General features: G+C 54.8%; 2 protein-coding genes across 3 annotated transcripts in view; both read right to left on the reverse strand.

The window, feature by feature from the left end:
• The window catches only part of LOC311159428 (protocadherin alpha-2-like), a 91,739-nt gene extending 77,109 nt beyond the window's left edge, over positions 1-14,630 (reverse strand). For both annotated transcript variants that reach the window (XM_084215516.1, XM_084215515.1), the window contains exon 1: positions 12,045-14,630. In XM_084215516.1, coding sequence (XP_084071642.1) covers positions 12,045-14,552 — 2,508 coding nt within the window. In that variant the 5' untranslated portion in view covers positions 14,553-14,630. The remainder of the gene's footprint in view (positions 1-12,044) is intronic.
• A 3,025-nt stretch (positions 14,631-17,655) lies between these two features.
• Positions 17,656-20,298, reverse strand: LOC311159473 (protocadherin alpha-6-like; the record flags this gene model as incomplete). The annotated part of the gene is made up of 1 exon (XM_084215571.1): positions 17,656-20,298. One exon carries the CDS (start codon positions 20,296-20,298, stop codon positions 17,656-17,658), a length of 2,643 nt encoding a protein of 880 aa, XP_084071697.1.
• Between the last annotated feature and the right edge of the window lie 1,838 nt (positions 20,299-22,136).

Genomic DNA, 22,136 nt, shown 5'->3' on the forward strand with positions numbered 1-22,136 from the left:
CGCTCCGGCTGAGCACAACATTTCCCAGAGGGGGTTTAAGAGCACAATTAGAGGAGGCAGTCGACTCTACTCCTGTTAAACTTTACCAAAAAAAAAAAAAAAGAAAGAAAAAAAAATAAAAAGAAGTGGGGGGGAAAGCGGGGGAAAAAAGAGAATATGAAAATAGGAAAAATAAAAAGGCTGTTTCCTGCTTCCCTGCTTCACCTTCTAAACAAGGGAAATTAACACGAATTATTGGAGAAAAGGGTCTATGCTCTGACAGTCAGATCACCCCCAGCCACAGATGAGCTCCCATCCAGCCTCCCAAAGCAGGATGGGGGTGGCTCGGGGGGCGGGAGGAAATGGGAGCTGCAGCAGTTCAATTACTCACATAGAAATAAATATCAGCACCAAAGAGGTTTTGCATTTAGGACATGCCCAGGGATTGTGGGGAGAGATGAGCTGATACCACACAGAGACTGCAGATCAGGAGTGAAAAAAAAATAACATCAAAGATCTCTGCTCCCCCAGCTTTCCACACAGAGGCAACTGTTACCAAATAAACCCCAAAGCAGGTACAAGAGGGTAGAAAAGCATTTGAAAACATCCTCCTGGAAAACCTTCCTGGAAAGATCTTCAGCAGCAGTTTATACAGATGGGCCCTGGCAGCACCTCCATCTCCTCTGTTTTCACTTCTGTTGTGATGAGATCCTGATCGATCAAAAGCAAGAGGCTATAAATGTGTGACAAGGACAGATCTTAACCCTTCTCATATTCATTGCGCTTCTTTCTGCAGCTGAGAATTTCCAGGCAAGTGAAACAGAACATTTCAATTATATGTAGTATACATAGGGCCTTTCATAAAGAGAGAAAATCTGGAGTGCCGCCAAAAGTTGTATATTAAATTTTAAAAAAATAAAAATCAATACATCTGTTTGCATCTTCGCAACTCAGCAAAGCCTCAGAGTGAGGTCCTCATCCTGGCACACTGGAACAGGTCTTGGTCTGCTCCAGCACAACTGTCTGCAGATGTGATTTTTTAACTCCAGGAGGTCCTGGCAGTACCTGAACGTTGCATTTTCCTTCTGCTCTTTGATGCTACTGAATCCCTTACAGCTCAGGGGTGGCAGGGGCAGCAGCAGAAAGCTGAGAGAAAGCTGCAGAGCTGCTGCTGTGCACCCACCTCAATTCACAGAGGACATAAATCTGTCAATAACCTATTGCACACCATGTACAATGCAAGTACTCATGGTTTGCTGATTACCCCTTTTTCTTTTCTTGACTGTTAAGTGCAGAAATACCCAATTCCTATCCAAGTACTACAGAATTGTCATCCAGCCTCCCCCCACTCCCAATCTGCCCTAGATTCCTCTTTTGCAACGATGGCATCTACAATCCCTGAGAAGCTGCTGGGTTTTCTGCTCTGTAGTGATGCACAGTCGTTCTAAACACCCTGAACCAATGCAATAACATCTATTAAAGTCACAGGAAGGACTGGTGTATTTCCTTAACATGAACCTGCAGCAAGGAAAAATCCATCTGTCTGGGAACAGCTGAAAAGCCACATGTTGATCCCTCAGGTGCACACACAGCCGCTACCTGCCCATCTGTGACTCAGTTTATAATAAAGAAACCCAAGAATTTTGGGGCCAACATCCTCCTGTTGAGCAGACAAACCCCCTCAAAGGCAGATTTTCTTCAAATTTATGCTGGAATGACAGGCTGTAGTTATTCATTGTGGTGCCTGAAATAATAGCAGTGCTAGCAGAAACTGATTATTGAATGGCCAAAACCAAAGTACTTGCAGATTTGCCTCTTAGATGCATTCACCTTTTGAGCAGTATGTCAGCCTACAATTATATAAGCGTATTCCATTCATTTACTACTCATTTACCATGAAATAATTTCTTCATCTTTCTGCTACATCTCTAATTTTGTAGCATTGCCCAGTGCTTGTTTACAGGACTCTAAGTGAATTTGTCTTCACTTGTTTTTAACATTATTTTTAAACCTCTCCACCTGCTTTTGTGTTTTGGGATAACTTTTCCTCTTGTCATTTTCCACTGTGGACAGTGATATGTCAGGCAGCTTTGCTCACCAGAATGTGCACGTAGCCAGCACCATCTCGGCACCCAGATCCTGCCATGCTGCCTTCCCAAGCCAGCACACGAGTTTCTGATCCCCACACCACTCAGGTGTCACAGCCAAGATCCAGTGCTCAGTAATATTAAATATCGAGGGCCAGTCACAACACAGACACCGCTGCCATAACAGTGAATAACAGAGTTATAACAGGGAATAACAGAGTTGTGCCACGGGAGCAGAATCCAGCCTTGCCCGTTGTGTGGAGCCACTGCTCTGCTTGGCTGAGTCCCAGGCATGTTCCTTCCTTCCCGTTTGTGCTTTCCCTTCCACATCCAGCTCAAGGCAGTCTCAAGTGCGCCTTTACACACAGGGTCCCTACTCACTTTTTGGGCCACCCTTCCACCTAATCCTTCTTTTCACGGTCTCCAATCTCAAAGGTCTCCTCTCCATTTCGATTCACTGACCCTAATTGCATTACTATACAACTTAAAGAATTAAGCTGTATTAAACACCTTTAACACAGACACTTGCCTTGGTATCACAGCAGACAATTCAACTTCTCTTTAAACCCCCTTATCTTATGTTTGCCATATCCAAACCATTCCCTATTCCCTTCTCTCTGCTGGACCCATTCTTAGAGCCCGTTTGACCCAATTGATGGAGGAATTCATCTTTGTGATCCTCCTAAGGTACCGTTCACTTCCACACGACTCCTCATGTCTCACTCCCTGGCATGTTGAGAGAGCTTTTCCTCCACGTTCCTCTGCCCGGCAGGCTCTCGCCCTTGCACCGCCTCGGGGCGCACTCATTCTCCCTCCCTGCCTTACATTTTTAGGCAATCCTCCCCTTTCCCTGCGGTTAGACGTCCTAGTCCAGCCACACACGTTGTGCTGCTGGTGGCTGCCAGAAGAAATTGTTACACCAGCAAAGGCAAAAACGAAAGCTGAGGACCAAGACCGGTTTATGCGGTCGCTGTGGAGCACCACACGAAGAGACACTCGTGTTAGAGCATCATTATTATGTCAGCGGTGATTTAAAAGCGCCGTTTCCACAGGCAATGCCTCAGAGGTGGTGCCTTCGATGGAGGTTTGCAGGACACGTCCTGCTCGGTGCTGGGGCTTGGGACGATCCCAGGGACGCTCACAAGAACCGAGGGGCACCCATTGGTGCTAAATTAGGGCACTGAACTTCAGCGGGAGACAGCAGGGGAATCTGTAAAGGAGAACGGACGGAACAACAGCTCCGCTGTTTCTCCTCCCACGGAAACCGGAGGTGCCCCCGGAGGGCAGCCCCAGCCCCACCGCCGCCCAAAGGAGCTCGTGAAAAGCTCCCACAATAACCGGATCCCGGCAGTGCATAGGGTCAGACTGCGAATCAAGGGCGACCGGACCTCGGACCAAGCCCAGATCGCCACCACGGAGCCGCCGACGGAGGTGCAAGGACCCTGCTATCCCTTTTCACACGAGGGAAAGGACGGGGGTGCCCCGGAGACCCCAAACACCGGATCCTCCCGCTCGGGGGTGTAGCAGGCACCCTGCGCTGAGCCCTGCAGCACCCCCCAACCCAGGCTCCCTCTCAGCCCCGCGCTTCTGCCGGTGGATGGGATAGAAAGAATTTTGGCAGCATCGCCGCGCTGATCTGCACTCAGCCCCTCTTCTTTGCCAAGGCAGGCTGTGCCTGCTGTCAGAGCGAGCAGCGGTGTCAGGATGCCCTTCAAAAAGCTCGCCGCTGCTCCCTGGGGACGCGGGAGCAGAGATGACTTTTAGCTGTCAGCAGCCCGGACTAACAATCTCATATGCAGAGGATTTCTAGATTCCCACGAAAATCCTCATTACTCGCATCGAGGCACAGAAACGGGGACCCACTGCATGCTATTCAGTACATCGCAGGCAAATTCTCGTCTCTTTAACACGAAGACACAGATCGGTCTGTTGACCCCCAGTTAGAGACCACCGGACTTGACGGAAGCTGCCGGGGAGGACACCAGCGACAGAGGTACGGGGGCTCAGTCCCGCTCGGGCGGCAGGAGCGGCTCCGAGCTGAGCACTCGGAGTCTCTGACAACTCCGAGGCAGCCGTGCCGAGCATTTCCCTGCCTTTAAAATCTCGTTTGGAAGCTGCAAAACATCCTCCGGCCACCACGGCGGAGCAGGCGCCGCTGCCGCTGCCGCTTCCCCCGCGGTTCTCCCGCCCCCGGAGCCGCCCGCGGCAGCGCTCCCGGCTGCCAGCCCCGCCTCGGCTGCCGGGATCGCTCTGTGCCTGATAACCCCGCCTTCATCAGCGTCACTCCCCAGAAAAACGGGCGGCGGTAAGAACAGCCTCGGCTTGCAGTGACTGACAGCTCTGCGCGAAATTGGCAGCGTTTATTCAGGGCACTGACGGATATTCTAGAGCCTTCTGTTAACCACTCCTGCCCAGACTGTTCCACGGAGTAAACGCACCCACGAGCTGTTCCTAAAGTTAAGATTGCTTTATGTTTCTAACAGAAATATTGAAATATTTTCTAGACAGTACGTCTGTAACAAACCCCGATAAATTCTTCAACTCATTATTACAGTCAGAGAAACCAAGGGGAACCGAACAGAAGCCAAATTCTGCCCTGCCCCAAACGGCACTGAGACCCCACATCGTAACCCCTTAATCATAACATAAAGAAACGAGTCTCTTCCCACATCTGTGCAAAAATGCTGTTTCTCCATCTTCTACAGAGGTAGATAAATCTGTTTATAAGCTTAAAATACATGTTTTTCCTTTCGAAATCAGAGGTTCCACCGCACGCATGTGAATAAAGAAGTGACAGTTCTACAGGGCTGCGGCAAACCCTGCTCCTCACAAAGTAAGGTAGTTCACGCATAGTTAAGTGGTGATGACCCCCTCCCCTCCGGCACGCGACTCCCGCTCACGATCAAAGGAGACTAAATAAACAATCCCCAGCAAATACACAAAGAACTCCACCTTAAAGCCGGTACTAAGTGGTCTAGAAGAAAAGATAAAATCGTGGGACGCATTGAAATGCCTTTCTACAGATCGACGAGAGATAACCCACTCCTACCATACTTTTCAAAAAGGACATGAAGTTTCCAAAATTCATTGCTGTTTTCTGTACCCCTATAAGCACCATTCTCGTAATTTTAGAAACAACTATCCGTCATTTGAACTCTACAGTCCGTGTCCTTCCTCTAAAGAGCTCTATTAGCTCAAAACCCAACCAAGTGTACTTAGGCAAAATAAAAATACCGCATTTACAGATATCACTGTGTCTTAAAAATATGGGGGTTAAGCAAAGGAATTGAATGCATAACACGAAATTATATACCTACTGCTTGCTTTTATTACCCCGGCAGCTTTACATATTTAAGATATAGAGAAAATTAAATGAGATAGAAGAGATCTTCACTTTTCCCTTTAAAAATTGCTTTAATTTTCCGACATTTAACACTAAACATGACCCTGACGTCTTATCTCAAAGAGTGCTTTGAAGCTGGCCGAGATGAGAACCGAATCAACTCAGTGCCACCAGCGCAAGGAAAAGATCACCTGGAAAATAATGCTGTTCAAAACAACATTATTAAACAATCGCTCTCAGCGTCAGGAAATGACTGAGGAAAACAGTACTGAAACTATCCTCTTGGTATTTCCTGATCTGCTGCTGAGAGAGCCAAAAGCTTTCAACCTACCATCCCTGAACTATTGAACACCACGCACCAAAAATTTTCCGTTATAATTTTCCCTTAACCAATTTCCCGCCTCTCTCCACTCCCACCAAATTTGGACTCTTCTTTCCGCAGCGCCCTTGTGTATGGGATAAAAGAGGCGCCCCATCACTATGACGAGTGAAATCAGGTCGCGGGAAACGGTAAATTACCGCCCCGTTCCTCAAAGAGTTCTCCATCTCTCCACAAAGCATCCTGGATTTTCCTTCACTCCAACCTCACACATGCACATATTTTCGATGGACTTCCAGAGACAGAACAACGCTCACAACCTCTACCAACATTTCATCCGCTCATTTCCCCCCAAATTATCACATCATATGTTTCAGTTCCTCAAGAGTGGCGAGTCTCGAGAATCAGAAATCTTCTAATTCTAAAAACTCACGAACGCGTCTTGACGTTTGACTGATAAGTCATCAAGTAAGGCATTCAAAGACACAATTCCATTCACCTTGAGGGAGACAGCAAACTCCTGAACAAATCAGAAGTTGAAAGGCGCTTAAACAGGAAAATAAACTATCCCATAAGACCTAGTATTGCAACTTGACGCCAAGAACGCAGTAAAAACAACAATTACAAACAGCGTTAAAAAAAAAAGTCCGATGCAAGATCTATTTTTAAAAGCCAAATAAGAAAACAAATTTTGAGGGGCAGTCACGTATAGAGAAAATTAAATTTTAAAATGTGAACACGCACATTTTGATGGAAGACAATCACGTCTAAATGCAATACACTGCAAAGCTAGGACGTCGTTCTAAAACTCTTACCACAGAAAAAGTGCTTCAATACATCGAAGATTCATGTATTAAGAAAATCGTACGACCAAAGAGAGAGAAATAAAAATATCGAAGACTCTTACCACGCTTGAAGCAAGAGGGGAGATAGACGGGCCCTTCCCAGCAGAACCGTTTTCTGCAGTAGGATCGGGGGGCGGCGGAGGGAAGTTGGGGCTGAAAACCATGAGGTCGCTCTTGGCAGCGCCATCCGTCACGCACAGGCTGCGGCTGTGGCGCTGCGAGTAGGACCAGCTGCCCACTTCGCTGGCGCACACGAGCGTCGTGGGCCCGGGCGCCGAGAGCACGGCCGCCCGCGGCGCCCAGCGCGACGCCCCGTACAGCACCACGGCCAGCAGGAACAGGCTGGACACGGCGCAGATGGCCACCACCAGCCACACGTTGGTGGCCGCGCTCGCCGCCGACGGCCCCAGCTCCGCGCCCGCCGCCGAGCGCGACAGCGACGACGACGACGACGAGGAGCCCGCGGCCAGCGCCGCCTCGGCGGCCTCGAGCAGCGACACGCTGAGCGTGGCCGTGGCCGAGCGCGCCGGCTCGCCGTGGTCGCGCACGACGATCAGCAGCCTCTGGCGAGGCCCGTCCGCCTCGTCCAGCGCCCGCGCCGTGCTCACCTCGCCGCTGTAGAGCCCCACGCGGAACGGGCCCTTGCCCCGCGGCTCCCACAGCTCGTAGCGCAGCCACGCGTTGTAGCCCGAGTCGGCGTCCACGGCGCGGATCTTGGCCACCACCTGCCCCGCCGGCGCCCCCCACGCCGCCCACGCCCACAGCGTGCCCGACTCCGACACCGCCTCTGCCGCCGCCGCCACGCCGCCCGCCTCCGGGGCCGAGCCCGCGGGAGGCAGCAGCGCCGGCGCGTTGTCGTTCTCGTCCAGCACGAAGAGCTGCACCGTGGCGTTGCCGCTCAGCGGCGGCTCCCCCGCGTCCACCGCGCGCACCTCGAACTGCAGCACCTGCAGCTCCTCGTAGTCCAAGGGCTGCAGCGCCCACAGACGCCCGCTCTCCGCGTCCACCGACACGTAGCTCGACGCCGGACGCCACCCGCGCCCCACGCCGCCCGACGACGACGACCCCACCGCCCCGCCCACGCCCACGCCCACGCCGCCGTCCCACACCGAGTAGCTGACGCGCCCGTTGCCCGCCTCGTCCGGGTCCCGCGCCCACAGCCGCGCCAGCTCCGCGCCCGCCGCGTTGTTCTCCCGCGCCAGCACCGTGTACACGGCCTGCGCGAACGCGGGCGCGTTGTCGTTCACGTCCGACACCGGCACCCGCAGCCCGCGGCTGGCGCGCAGCGCCGGCGCCCCGCCGTCCTCCGCACGCACCTCCACCTCGTACTCCGACACCCGCTCCCGGTCCAGCGCCTCGCGCAGCACCAGCGAGTACGAGCCCGCGAACGTCGCCTCCAGACCGAACGGCGACGCCGGCCACACCCAGCACCGCACGCGCCCGTTCTCCCCCGAGTCCCGGTCCGACACGCTCAGCAGGGCCACCACCGTCCCCACCGACGCGTCCTCCGACACCGGCACCGACAGCGACGTCACCCACACCTCCGGCGCGTTGTCGTTCACATCCAGCACCTCCAGTTCCACGCTGCAATGTCCTGACAGCGAGGGGGAGCCTTTATCCCTTGCTTCTACTGGGATCTCGTAACTATGCATTTCTTCATAGTCTAATTTGCCTTGAAGTCTGATTTCCCCTTTGTTTTCGTCGATTGTGAACATTTCTTTAACTTTTGTACTAACACGTCTACCAAATGAATATATAATATCACTATTGATCCCTTCATCAGGATCTGTGGCACTAAGCGTGACTAACAGAGTCCCGAGCTCTGAACCTTCTAAGGCTGTAACTTTATACACAGACTGGTTGAACTGGGGCGCGTTGTCATTTGCATCCACCACCGAGATCACCAGCTCCATTGTCCCCGTCAGAGACGGCCGGCCCCCGTCACTCGCCGTCAGCACCAACCGGTGAACGGGAATCGTCTCGCGGTCCAGAGCTTTCGTTAAAATAAGACCTAAAGACGCTCTCTGGTCATTATTCCCCCGATGATCAAGACTGAAGTACTCGCTGGGGCTCAGTGTATAGGTGAGCTGCGCGTTGGCTCCAATATCCGCATCCGTCGCGCCCTCCAGCGGGAAACGAGACCCCGGCGCTGATAGTTCCGCGATGCTAAGGGCTTCTTCGTCCACACGGAACACGGGGGCATTGTCGTTGATGTCGGTGACCTCCAGCTGCACATGGAAGACGCGCAGCGGCCGCTCCAGCAGCACCTCCAGGCGCAGCGCGCACGGCGCGCTCTTGCCGCACAGCTCCTCCCGGTCGAGCCGCGAGCTCACCAGCAGCGCGCCGCTCGCCCCGCTCACCTCCACGCTCGCCCGCCGGCCCGGGGCCACCAGCCGCAGCCGCCGCGCCTCCGCCTCGCCCGCCTCCAGCCCCAGGTCCTGCGCCAGACGGCCCACCACCGTGCCGGCCTTGGCTTCCTCCGGCACCGAGTAGCGCACCTGCCCGCCCGCCAGCGCCCAGGCCGCCTGCAGCACCAGCACCCGCAGCACTGGTCCCCACCGCATCGCCGCCGCTGTCGCCGCCGGTCCCTTCCCTGGCTGTGACCGGCTCTCCGCCACTCCCCCGCCGTCCGCCTTAGGGTCTCCCTGGTACGAGCAGCACTCCCCTCCGCTTTCCCGGCGCCCCGCCCGGGCTGGCCCGGCGCATCCTTCCTCCGGCTGACGGCTCCGTGACTGAGGCTCGGGGAGGAGCTGCCGCCCTTCCGTGGCTCACGGCGCCTTCGCGGCCAACAGCGGCACCTGGTGTCCGACCGCGGCTCCTCCCGTGAGCAGCCGCCTGCTGCCCTCCTCCCGCTGCGGCTCCGTGCGGGAACGGACCTGCCGAGGCTCCGCCCGCTCGGCCGACGCGCTCCGAGATTTCCCTTCCGAACACTGCCTGCCTCCGCAACGGTATTAGTTGGTCCTTTTGTCTCCTCCCCTTCTCCTTCTCTTCTCCTTCTCCTCTTCCGGTTCGCCTTCCTTAAGGCAATTAATTGAGAAGTTCACTTGTCAAAATGTACATATAATTGAATGCCCATATTAACCCGGGAATTTTTCCTAGGAATGTCTTCACTGCATAAAGCCTATCCCACTTCTGATCTCCGGACTTCATCTTCTCTCATGCCTGAGGAGGCATAACTCAATTTTCTCATTTATGTTTTCTTCTGGAAGATACTTCAGCTGTTCCTCTACAGAAGAAGACTGTATCCTCGATCTTCCATCTATAGAAAGTACTCAGGTCTTCAGAAGACATAAATTCACATGTAATGTACTTGGTGTAGTCCAGAAATGCTAGAAACTAACAGAAATTGCTTACCTTTTAATGGCTTTGTGACAGGGATGTAGCTGAGCAATTCCACACAGTCTCCTTGGTCTTTTGTAGAGTAAATAATACAGTAAACCCTTCATATTACAAAGAGTACCTGTGTCTGTCCATAGCAGAATTGTTTCACCTTCTGAAGTGTATTTCCAACCGAGTAAAGCATCAGCAAATACCAATTCCAAAGACTTTCAACTCCATCAGCGACTCCCTAACCCTATGCTCTCAACATTCCAACAGAGAGGAAATCCTCTCAGAAGGGTGAAACAGCTCAGGGAACCTGAACTCTCTCATCTTTATGTATCAGTATTTTCTGTACATTTTATCCCCCAAGTGTAGCTGCACAGTGAAGATCAAGGTGTTGGTTATCATTTTTAGGCAGGTAGAAACTCACAGCACGGTGAAACCATGCACCTGTTACTGATGGAGATGAGCTGCTGCAGGACACAGCAGAATCATTCAACCATGACACAACCAAAGACGAGATAAAAGGGTTGCACCACTGTTCTGGCAAGGCACAGTTCATTTCATAACAGGTCCCCATGCTCCACCTCATCTACTGACATAAATACATCAGATCCTCTTCTCTGCACAGCCACAGGACTTTCTGCTGCCCTGCCCTGTAGGCCAGGCAGTAACATAAACCAGGGAATTTCACAGATTAGTGAGTTGCTGGTTCTACCACAGGAAGAATCAACGATGCATGCACCCAAAGGTAAAAAACAACAACAAAAAAGGAACATGCAAAACGCTAAAAAAGTCCATGTAGGTCTGTCAATAGATATTTTTAGTTACACCTGTTGCTATTCTAACTGTTGTCTAGATTTATTTCTAGGTCTCCATTGTCAGGCCTGTGTTCAAGGATCACTGTTCAAAATTTCAGGGAAGCAGGGCTGAAAAAGCAAACAGGGTTTTTTCCATCTTCTCAAATCCCTGCTGTATTGCCAACGCTTCTGTATCCGTTTCTATGAAGGCAGAAACAAATGAAACCTGAAGGCTCACAGCTTTCTCTTGAAGTAAAATTGACCTTAAGAGACTACAAGACAGTGAACCCCAGTGATGGCAAGGGGCACAGACTCCAAAATAAAAGAGCGTTATTTGGCAGCGTGGCTTTCACTCACAATTGCCAACACATATCCTGATAAAGTCAAGCTAAATCACTCTCTGGAAATCGGGAGTTTCAAGCATCATCCATCTTCATATTCACATGATTATCATAAGGCAAGCACACAATGAGACAAAAAAAAAAAACCAGTTTATTTTTAAAAGTATTCTCAGGGAAGGGAAAACCAAAATTAAATAAACAGAAATAGGATCATGTCAATACCCCACAACATCCTAGAAATACAATGCCTATGACTGCCGGGTATGTGGGACTACACAAGTCAGAAACCAAACTGAGGTGCTTCTACAAATTAATTCTACAATTATCTACAAAAACCAAGTCCTCTACCAATATGTCAGGCTCAGTCTAGCACTACAGCTGCACATTTTGACATCTGCTTTGGTTCATGTTCTTCTGCAATTAAGTACCTTACTTCAGAAAGTGCATTTCAATCATACTTAGAAGGGGGAAATGTAAAATGCATCTGTCTTTTCATGTCCATAGTAATTCTGTAATTCTGTAGTACTTCACAAACTAATATATGCCATGCACTGTGAAGAGACAAGAATTTTAAATATAGGTTTTTGTTTCAAAGGTGAAAAAAAGAGGAGGACAGACTTTTGAGTAAGAAAAGACTGGAAACCATTAATTCACAGCAGTTAAAAGCAAGAAATTAATTAGAAATGTCCCAGCTGTAAGACAGGGAAATGTGGGCATGTGAAGATAGTCCATTCAAAATGAAAGATTGAAAGAGGCACCCAGAGATGTGATTAACTCCACAGGTGGAAGAAAATCAGACCTGATACCACCAACCAAGACAAGGTTAACACTGCAGTCAGGCAGAAATCTTTATCAAGAATTGTTCCATTTAATGACATAGGAGGGGATCTCAGAAAGCCACAGTCAGTGATGTATCGAAGATTACAGGAGATATCACCCTATGGAGCAGAGTTCAAATACAAAGTCTCCGGGTGAGAGGAGACAGAGCGAGAAAGGAAGGAACACTGACCGTGTCGAGGAGAGCGGAGGGCTCCGGCTGCGTGTCCTTGGGCGCGGGGCCGGGCGGCGGCGGAGGGAAGTTGGGGCTGAAAACCATGAGGTCGCTCTTGGCAGCGCCGTCCGTCACGCACAGGCTGCGGCTGTGGCGCTGCGAGTAGGACCAGCTGCCCACTTCGCTGGCGCACACGAGCGTCGTGGGCCCGGGCGCCGAGAGCACGGCCGCCCGCGGCGCCCAGCGCGACGCCCCGTACAGCACCACGGCCAGCAGGAACAGGCTGGACACGGCGCAGATGGCCACCACCAGCCACACGTTGGTGGCCGCGCTCGCCGCCGACGGCCCCAGCTCCGCGCCCGCCGCCGAGCGCGACAGCGACGACGACGACGACGAGGAGCCCGCGGCCAGCGCCGCCTCGGCGGCCTCGAGCAGCGACACGCTGAGCGTGGCCGTGGCCGAGCGCGCCGGCTCGCCGTGGTCGCGCACGACGATCAGCAGCCTCTGGCGAGGCCCGTCCGCCTCGTCCAGCGCCCGCGCCGTGCTCACCTCGCCGCTGTAGAGCCCCACGCGGAACGGGCCCTTGCCCCGCGGCTCCCACAGCTCGTAGCGCAGCCACGCGTTGTAGCCCGAGTCGGCGTCCACGGCGCGGATCTTGGCCACCACCTGCCCCGCCGGCGCCCCCCACGCCGCCCACGCCCACAGCGTGCCCGACTCCGACACCGCCTCCCCCAGCGCCGCCACGCCGCCCGCCTCCGGCGCCGAGCCCGCGGGAGGCAGCAGCGCCGGCGCGTTGTCGTTCTCGTCCAGCACGAAGAGCTGCACCGTGGCGTTGCCGCTCAGCGGCGGCTCCCCCGCGTCCACCGCGCGCACCTCGAACTGCAGCACCTGCAGCTCCTCGTAGTCCAAGGGCTGCAGCGCCCACAGACGCCCGCTCTCCGCGTCCACCGACACGTAGCTCGACGCCGGACGCCACCCGCCCCCCACGCCGCCCGACGACGACGACCCCGCCGCCCCGCCGCCCACGCCCACGCCCACGCCGCCGTCCCACACCGAGTAGCTGACGCGCCCGTTGCCCGCCTCGTCCGGGTCCCGCGCCCACAGCCGCGCCAGCTCCGCGCCCGCCGCGTTGTTCTCCCGCGCCAGCACCGTGTACACGGCCTGCGCGAACGCGGGCGCGTTGTCGTTCACGTCCGACACCGGCACCCGCAGCCCGCGGCTGGCGCGCAGCGCCGGCGCCCCGCCGTCCTCCGCACGCACCTCCACCTCGTACTCCGACACCCGCTCCCGGTCCAGCGCCTCGCGCAGCACCAGCGAGTACGAGCCCGCGAACGTCGCCTCCAGACCGAACGGCGACGCCGGCCACACCCAGCACCGCACGCGCCCGTTCTCCCCCGAGTCCCGGTCCGACACGCTCAGCAGGGCCACCACCGTCCCCACCGACGCGTCCTCCGACACCGGCACCGACAGCGACGTCACCCACACCTCCGGCGCGTTGTCGTTCACGTCCACCACCTCCAGCACCACCTTGCAGTGACCCGACAGCGAGGGCGTCCCTTTATCTGTCGCCCTAATGCTTAGGTCGTATAAATTAACAACCTCGAAGTCCAGAGCGCCGGTCAGTCTGATCTCCCCAGTGTTCACATCAATGCTGAATAAATCTGAGGCAGAGGGAGGAACAATAGTGTCGATTTCATATTTCACATCGCTGTTACTTCCTTCGTCCAGGTCCGTGGCGTTCATCCGCAGCACGAGCGTGCCTTGTATGGCGTCCTCAGACAAATGTACATTATACACAGACTGGTTGAACTGGGGCGCGTTGTCGTTCGCATCCACCACCGAGATCACCAGCTCCATTGTCCCCGTCAGAGACGGCCGGCCCCCGTCACTCGCTGTCAGCACCAACCGGTGCACAGGGACTGTCTCACGGTCTAAAGATTTTAGGAGTACCAGAAATAGGGACTTACTGCGAGAGTTACTGTTTTCTTCCTCTATTCTAAAATGCTCGCTGGGGCTGAGTGCGTAGGTGAGCTGCGCGTTCGATCCAATATCCGCATCCGACGCGCCCTCCAGAGGAAAACGTGACCCCGGCAGAGTGGTGAATTCCGCGATGCTGAGATTTTTTCGGGCGGCGGGGAAGATGGGGGCATTGTCGTTGATGTCGGTGACCTCCAGCTGCACATGGAAGACGCGCAGCGGCCGCTCCAGCAGCACCTCCAGGCGCAGCGCGCACGGCGCGCTCTTGCCGCACAGCTCCTCCCGGTCGAGCCGCGAGCTCACCAGCAGCGCGCCGCTCGCCCCGCTCACCTCCACGCTCGCCCGCCGGCCCGGGGCCACCAGCCGCAGCCGCCGCGCCTCCGCCTCGCCCGCCTCCAGCCCCAGGTCCTGCGCCAGACGGCCCACCACCGTGCCGGCCTTGGCTTCCTCCGGCACCGAGTAGCGCACCTGCCCGCCCGCCAGCGCCCAGGCCGCCTGCAGCACCAGCACCCGCAGCACCGCCGCCGCACACCAACAACGCTCGCCCATCCTTCCTCCCGCCGTTGTGGCCGCCGCCGCCGCTGTGTGTGCCGGCCCCGGCCCGGGCCCCGCACGGCTCCCCGCCGCCGCCCGGACGCTCCGGCTCTGCTGCCCGGCCCGCGCCGCCCCCCCGCGCTCACAGCCGGGCTCTCCGCCGCACCGGGGCGGAGCCGCCCACACGGAGCCGTTCCTGAGCCTGCAGCGACACCGTGCGCTGCTCCGCCGCCTCACACGCTCCCTGGTATCTCCTGTGCCTCCGCTCCGTCACGGCCATCTCCTCTGCTTTTTCTTCTTACAGTGTTCCTTTGATATTTTATCCTTTGGACTTTTTCCGCTGCTCTCTTCTTACCCCTTCCGGTATCTCGCCAGCAGCCTCCAGCGCCGCACAGCAAACAAAAGTATTCGGAACCACCAAATCTAATTACGTGGTATCAGAGCTGGAATGCAGAATTGTAACCGAGGCAGACCTGTTGACAACCAGCTCCGGCCAGCCCTTTGAAGCAATGTCCGTGTGTAATCCTGATTTTAAATTTATTCTCTTTCTCATCTTCCATTCTTAATTCTCTCCTTGTGCCATTCTTTCATAGCATGCTCTTTCTGGTTTTCTTTCTCTTCTTCCTTTCCTTCTTTTTTTCTCTCCTTTGTCACCTTCTTCTCTTTTCGTGTATAGTGGTAGTGTCCGTGACATGCCAGTAAACTCATTTATTGGTTGTTCCTTTCTCTCTCTCTTCTTCTACTACTTTCTTCTTTCCTTCTTTTTCTTTATATCCATCTTTCCTTCCTTCAGTGCACTCTTCTTGCTTTCAGATTTCTTCCATTTCCGTCTTCTGTTCACTTTTCCCCTACCAAGAAGGGAATTGCCTTACCATCTTTTCGACATTCTTACATGGTGTAGCAACACATTCTTTGGGAAAAGCTATCATTTGTTTTCCCTTCTGACTGTAAGGAACTGCTCAGACAAGGCATGGCAGCATGCTCCAAATTTCAAAAACTTCTCATTGACAAACAATGTTCCACATCAAAACCAAGTAATTAAAAGCACGCAGGGCAGACGTCTTCACAAGCAGCAATACCGGAAAGAACAGTGCCCTGAGGTATGCAGAACTTCTGGATCTCCTGATAGGATTCCAGAAGAGCAGCTCTGTCTAGTGGGATCATCCTCACGATATTCTACCGTGATCCTGTATCTTACACCCTGGGAACTGGGATCTCTGCAGTTAAGGAGACATTCTCTATTCCCTCCCCAAACCCCAAAGACGTACTCAAATTCTCTCCTTTACCTTATGCCTGGCACAAATATACAGTGTGCTGCAAATCCATTCTGTGCCTCTTTGACTTTTCCCTCATGACAGGATGCTTTGTGCCTTTTCAGCAACAGCAGGTACAAATCAAGTTCTTAAACGTTCTGTGATTAGAAAAGTGCGCTCAAAATATTAACCGGATGAGAGATTTTCAAGAATAGAAAACCGGAGTTGGGCTGCTCTGTAGACGTGGAGGATTGGTGTGTACATCCACACTAGAATGAGCCTTGTGTGATAACAGGACTCGCCATCTCTACCCAGACTGACTGTGCAAGACCACAAGAAAGGGAAGAATAGCACCAGATCAACCCCATCTCTTCAACTGCCCTTAAAAATGATCTCTGAAGAGATGAAGCAATTATCCACCATGGCAAGAGCTGTGGAAGCTGCTATAAGTACCCTACAATACACATGGAAAGCAGTTTGTAGTGCCACCCACCCACAACAACACCCCCAAAACAGCAGCAAAAATGGTCATCAGTCTGCATGTTAGCAACTGTTACCCAACACATTCCCTGCATCAGGCCAGAGGCAGCACAAGGAACTTTCTCTGATGGGAGATATTCATAACCTCAAAGGACTCTGTGGCAAGTTCAATATCACATATTATCTCAAGATGCAGAAGGTTTGCAACACCACACCCTTAGAACATAGAAACAATCCTGGCCAGAAACACTCTGGGCCCATCCTGCCTCCTGTTTTCCTCTAAGCATGCTCCATTCCCCAATCTGTAACAATTATTCTCCAGAAGAGGATATCACTCCCATTCCAGTCCTCCTAGGATATGACCCATTGTCTCACAAATGATTTCAGGTTCCCTCAGAGGAGGCTTCCAGTGCTCAAGGTCACCTTTCAAACCAGGACATGGCCAGGGCTTGCACAGTGTCACTGCCACATTCACCGCTGTGACAAGGCACAATTTCCTTTCCTACCTCAGGGGACAATTAGACTTCTGATCACCCTCCCCGGCAATGAGAGCACTGTGAAATCCACACAGACGGCATCACATACATGGTCTGGCAGACTCTGCAGGTGCATCTTGAGCTCTGGTTGTGGGACCTGAGACCAATATTTACTGAAGCAGTCATGTTGGGACATCTCTCATGGCAATGAACACTGATGTCATGCTGAGTGAGACCAAACAACACGGTGATGAACTCACCAATACAGTGCCTGAGTACTGTGCACAACAAATTTTTTGTTGTCACTGTTGTTTAGGAGAGGATTTACAGAGAACTTTTAAAGGTGTTGCAAATGTAAATATTGAAAAAACCTATCAAAGAAAGCTCAGTGTCCATGAAGTCACCTGTTCATCCAGGAGTGCAAATTATGCAAATTAACAACTACACCTAACAAAAACAAGAAGGGAAAAAAATCTATGAAAAGGCCTCAAAGCCTTCATGATTTCCCTAATGACATGAGGACAGAAATCCAAATGATCACCTTGCCTTGGATCTCTTGTAGACAGAACATGAGGCCAGAGAAGAAACCACACGTGATACCACCACGGTCAGCAGTCAGCAAAGGCAATGAGGAGATACACAGCGCCTGGCTGACAGGCACCAACACAGCCTAACCTGCACACCTTCGGTAAGCTCGGGTGGAAAACCTACACAACCAGCAAAAAGGAACGCAGTCTCCAAAACTGAAGACTCGAGGCATCCCAGCACAGCTCTCATCACAATCAGCAGACATTTCTTTCTAGAGCAGTGCAATTCAGATCCACAGCTCCAAATTTCAGGTGAGTACACTAAGGGGTGAGAGATACAGCCGCCCTCTGCAAGGACAGGGCAGCAAATACAAAGGTGCAATTAACACATCAAAGCACCCATCGCCTTAGGGCTGCGGGGGCAGAGCCCGGCTAATAACAGAAAGAGTTTGTGAAACGAGAGACAAGGGACAAAGGGGGAGAGAATAAAGGCGATAAAAGCAGTGCCACTGACCGTGTCGAGGAGAGCGGAGGGCTCCGGCTGCGTGTCCTTGGCTGCAGGAGCGGGCGGCGGCGGAGGGAAGTTGGGGCTGAAAACCATGAGGTCGCTCTTGGCAGCGCCGTCCGTCACGCACAGGCTGCGGCTGTGGCGCTGCGAGTAGGACCAGCTGCCCACTTCGCTGGCGCACACGAGCGTCGTGGGCCCGGGCGCCGAGAGCACGGCCGCCCGCGGCGCCCAGCGCGAAGCCCCGTACAGCACCACGGCCAGCAGGAACAGGCTGGACACGGCGCAGATGGCCACCACCAGCCACACGTTGGTGGCCGCGCTCGCCGCCGACGGCCCCAGCTCCGCGCCCGCCGCCGAGCGCGACAGCGACGACGACGACGACGACGAGGAGCCCGCGGCCAGCGCCGCCTCGGCGGCCTCGAGCAGCGACACGCTGAGCGTGGCCGTGGCCGAGCGCGCCGGCTCGCCGTGGTCGCGCACGACGATCAGCAGCCTCTGGCGAGGCCCGTCCGCCTCGTCCAGCGCCCGCGCCGTGCTCACCTCGCCGCTGTAGAGCCCCACGCGGAACGGGCCCTTGCCCCGCGGCTCCCACAGCTCGTAGCGCAGCCACGCGTTGTAGCCCGAGTCGGCGTCCACGGCGCGGATCTTGGCCACCACCTGCCCCGCCGGCGCCCCCCACGCCGCCCACGCCCACAGCGTGCCCGACTCCGACACCGCCTCCCCCAGCGCCGCCACGCCGCCCGCCTCCGGCGCCGAGCCCGCGGGAGGCAGCAGCGCCGGCGCGTTGTCGTTCTCGTCCAGCACGAAGAGCTGCACCGTGGCGTTGCCGCTCAGCGGCGGCTCCCCCGCGTCCACCGCGCGCACCTCGAACTGCAGCACCTGCAGCTCCTCGTAGTCCAAGGGCTGCAGCGCCCACAGACGCCCGCTCTCCGCGTCCACCGACACGTAGCTCGACGCCGGACGCCACCCGCCACCCACGCCGCCCCCCGACGACGACGAGCCCGCGGCCCCGCCGCCCACGCCCACGCCCACGCCGCCGTCCCACACCGAGTAGCTGACGCGCCCGTTGCCCGCCTCGTCCGGGTCCCGCGCCCACAGCCGCGCCAGCTCCGCGCCCGCCGCGTTGTTCTCCCGCGCCAGCACCGTGTACACGGCCTGCGCGAACGCGGGCGCGTTGTCGTTCACGTCCGACACCGGCACCCGCAGCCCGCGGCTGGCGCGCAGCGCCGGCGCCCCGCCGTCCTCCGCACGCACCTCCACCTCGTACTCCGACACCCGCTCCCGGTCCAGCGCCTCGCGCAGCACCAGCGAGTACGAGCCCGCGAACGTCGCCTCCAGACCGAACGGCGACGCCGGCCACACCCAGCACCGCACGCGCCCGTTCTCCCCCGAGTCCCGGTCCGACACGCTCAGCAGGGCCACCACCGTCCCCACCGACGCGTCCTCCGACACCGGCACCGACAGCGACGTCACCCACACCTCCGGCGCGTTGTCGTTCACGTCCAACACCTCCAGCACCACCTTGCAGTGACCCGACAGTGGGGGGTTTCCTTGATCTGTAGCATCGACTTGCAGGCGGTATAGCGGAACATCCTCAAAGTCTAAATCCTTCCTGAGACGAACCTCTCCACTCCTTTTGTCGATTCCAAAAACATCATTTCTATCCTGAGGGAACAGAGTCTCTAGGGAATATGAGACATTTTTGTTTGACCCTTCATCCAGATCCGTGGCATTTAGTCTGATCACCAAAGTTCCGCGTTCTGCATTTTCGGGCAGCTGCACTTTATACACAGACTGGTTGAACTGGGGTGCGTTGTCATTCGCATCCACTACCGAGATCACCAGCTCCATGGTGCCCGTCAGAGACGGCCGGCCCCCGTCACTCGCCGTCAGCACCAACCGGTGCACGGGAATCGTCTCGCGATCCAGCGGCTTCCTGAGCACCAGGAATAAGGACTCACCGTCCTCCTCCGTTTTTTGTAAATCCAGAGAGAAATGTTCGCTGACACTGAGCGCATAGGAGAGCTGCGCGTTCGCTCCGATATCCGCATCCGACGCGCCCTCCAGCGGGAAACGAGACCCCGGCACTGATGATTCAGGGATGCTGAGGTTTTTTCGGGCGGCGGGGAAGATGGGGGCATTGTCGTTGATGTCGGTGACCTCCAGCTGCACATGGAAGACGCGCAGCGGCCGCTCCAGCAGCACCTCCAGGCGCAGCGCGCACGGCGCGCTCTTGCCGCACAGCTCCTCCCGGTCGAGCCGCGAGCTCACCAGCAGCGCGCCGCTCGCCCCGCTCACCTCTACGCTCGCCCGCCGGCCCGGGGCCACCAGCCGCAGCCGCCGCGCCTCCGCCTCGCCCGCCTCCAGCCCCAGGTCCTGCGCCAGACGGCCCACCACCGTGCCGGCCTTGGCTTCCTCCGGCACCGAGTAGCGCACCTGCCCGCCCGCCAGCGCCCAGGCCGCCTGCAGCACCAGCACCCGCAGCACCGCCGCCGCACACCAACAACGCTCGCCCATCCTTCCTCCCGCCGCCGCTGTGGCCGCCGCCGCCGCTGTGTGTGCCGGCCCCGGCCCGGGCCCCGCACGGCTCCCCGCCGCCGCCCGGACGCTCCGGCTCTGCTGCCCGGCCCGCGCCGCCCCCCCGCGCTCACAGCCGGGCTCTCCGCCGCACCGGGGCGGAGCCGCCCACACGGAGCCGTTCCTGAGCCTGCAGCGACACCGTGCGCTGCTCCGCCGCCTCACAAGCTCCGTGACAGCGCCCGCGCCGCCGCCCCGCGGATGGCCATCTCCTCTGCTTGTTCGTGTTACGCTGCCCCTCCTTCTTTTATTGTTTTTCTTAATCGTCTACTGTGTCATTGTAGATATTTCTTTCTTCTTTCTCCTCTGAATTTCTTTCCATATATTTCTTTTTTCCTCCACTTTTCTCTATTGAATAGTTTTTATTTTCATTCTCTTTTCTGCCGCTTTCCTTCTTTCTGCTCTTTTATGCTTTTCTTTCTAATTTCTTCCCTGTCCCTTCTTTCTCCATCCTTCTCTCGTCTTCGCCTCGCTCGAAGGTCTCCGGTCGCTTCCGGCGCCCCTTCTGAGACCATCAAAGCCATAATGATCATCGATAATTACGACACATCAGCTCCGGAAAGCTCTGCTCTCACCAGGGGTGAGGCTGTTGGGACCAGATCCGTTCAGCCTCTAGAGACAAACTCGGTGAGTGCTGGTCCTTTATAGTGTCGTCTGTTCTTGCTTGCTTTCTTGGTTCGGACTTGCATGGTATCTTCATCTCCTTATGCTGTTTTCGTTACCTCTTCCCTTTTCTGTCTTCTACATTTCCTAGTTTTCCTTCCCTCTATCTTCTCTTTCCTGCTCTTTTTTACTTCACTTCCTGCTCCATTCCCATCCTTGTCTCTCTAGTATTATTTTCCACATGTACGAAAAGACTTTCCAAATGTCTACAGCTTGTTTGCTATGAAGGATGTAAATGTTTTTTTGAAAGGGTTCTCATTTCTCTTTGCATCGATTCCTCAATTTCCTTTTGGTTTTTTCACCATCATTGTTGTACCCTCTGGAACAGAATCACAGACCCCAGCTACCCGGATGTGTAATTAAAAGGTGCACCAAAGATTACAAACAATTCAAGAGAGTTTCTCATTCTCAAAGCCATCAGAGCCCAGCACACCAATGATGCAAGAATGCTGCAAAAACTCTTGGCAACAACAGCACCCGAGCACTTCTCATATACCTCATGTATTCTTCCAATATAATCAAGGGTTATTCTTCATGACTCATGTTCCACCTGCACAGCAAACTAAAACCCACCAGGGGAACACCACTGCATTGTCACTAAGAAAATCTTCTGCATTCCAAACACATCTAACCCAAGAAAGTAATTTAGGTGATTTCTCCATCTGGTCTTGCTTGCAAGTGTGCTCACCCTGTGCCAGGCAGCAACAGGAAAGAAATAAGGGCAGGCAGTGATGCTCCAAACCTACAGGCATTTCAGTCCAGGCAATATTCAGTCTATCCAACATGAAGATACCTCAGGTGAACAGGAACCAAAGTACATTTGTCTTTCCCATACAGCCTCTTCAGGTACAAGTGGCTTACCTGTAGCATTGCTGGTGTCATCTTCCAAAAAAAGACGCATTTTCAAAAGGGGAGAATTGATTGTAAGGGACATTATCCCCGAAAAATGTAATTTTGCAGCATACCGGACAGGAAAAAAATACATTCACCAAGAGCTTTTAAAAACGGGGACAGTGAGTAGTACTTCCTTTTGCACTGCTATCACCGGGGAAGCAGGAGGGACACCTGAAAGTTAGTGATATTTTCTCAACAGCATACTCAGCTTCAGAGAGTGG

Source organism: Fringilla coelebs (genome assembly GCF_963513975.1).
Source record: "Fringilla coelebs genome assembly, chromosome: 15".
Classification (NCBI taxonomy): Eukaryota; Metazoa; Chordata; class Aves; order Passeriformes; family Fringillidae; genus Fringilla; species Fringilla coelebs.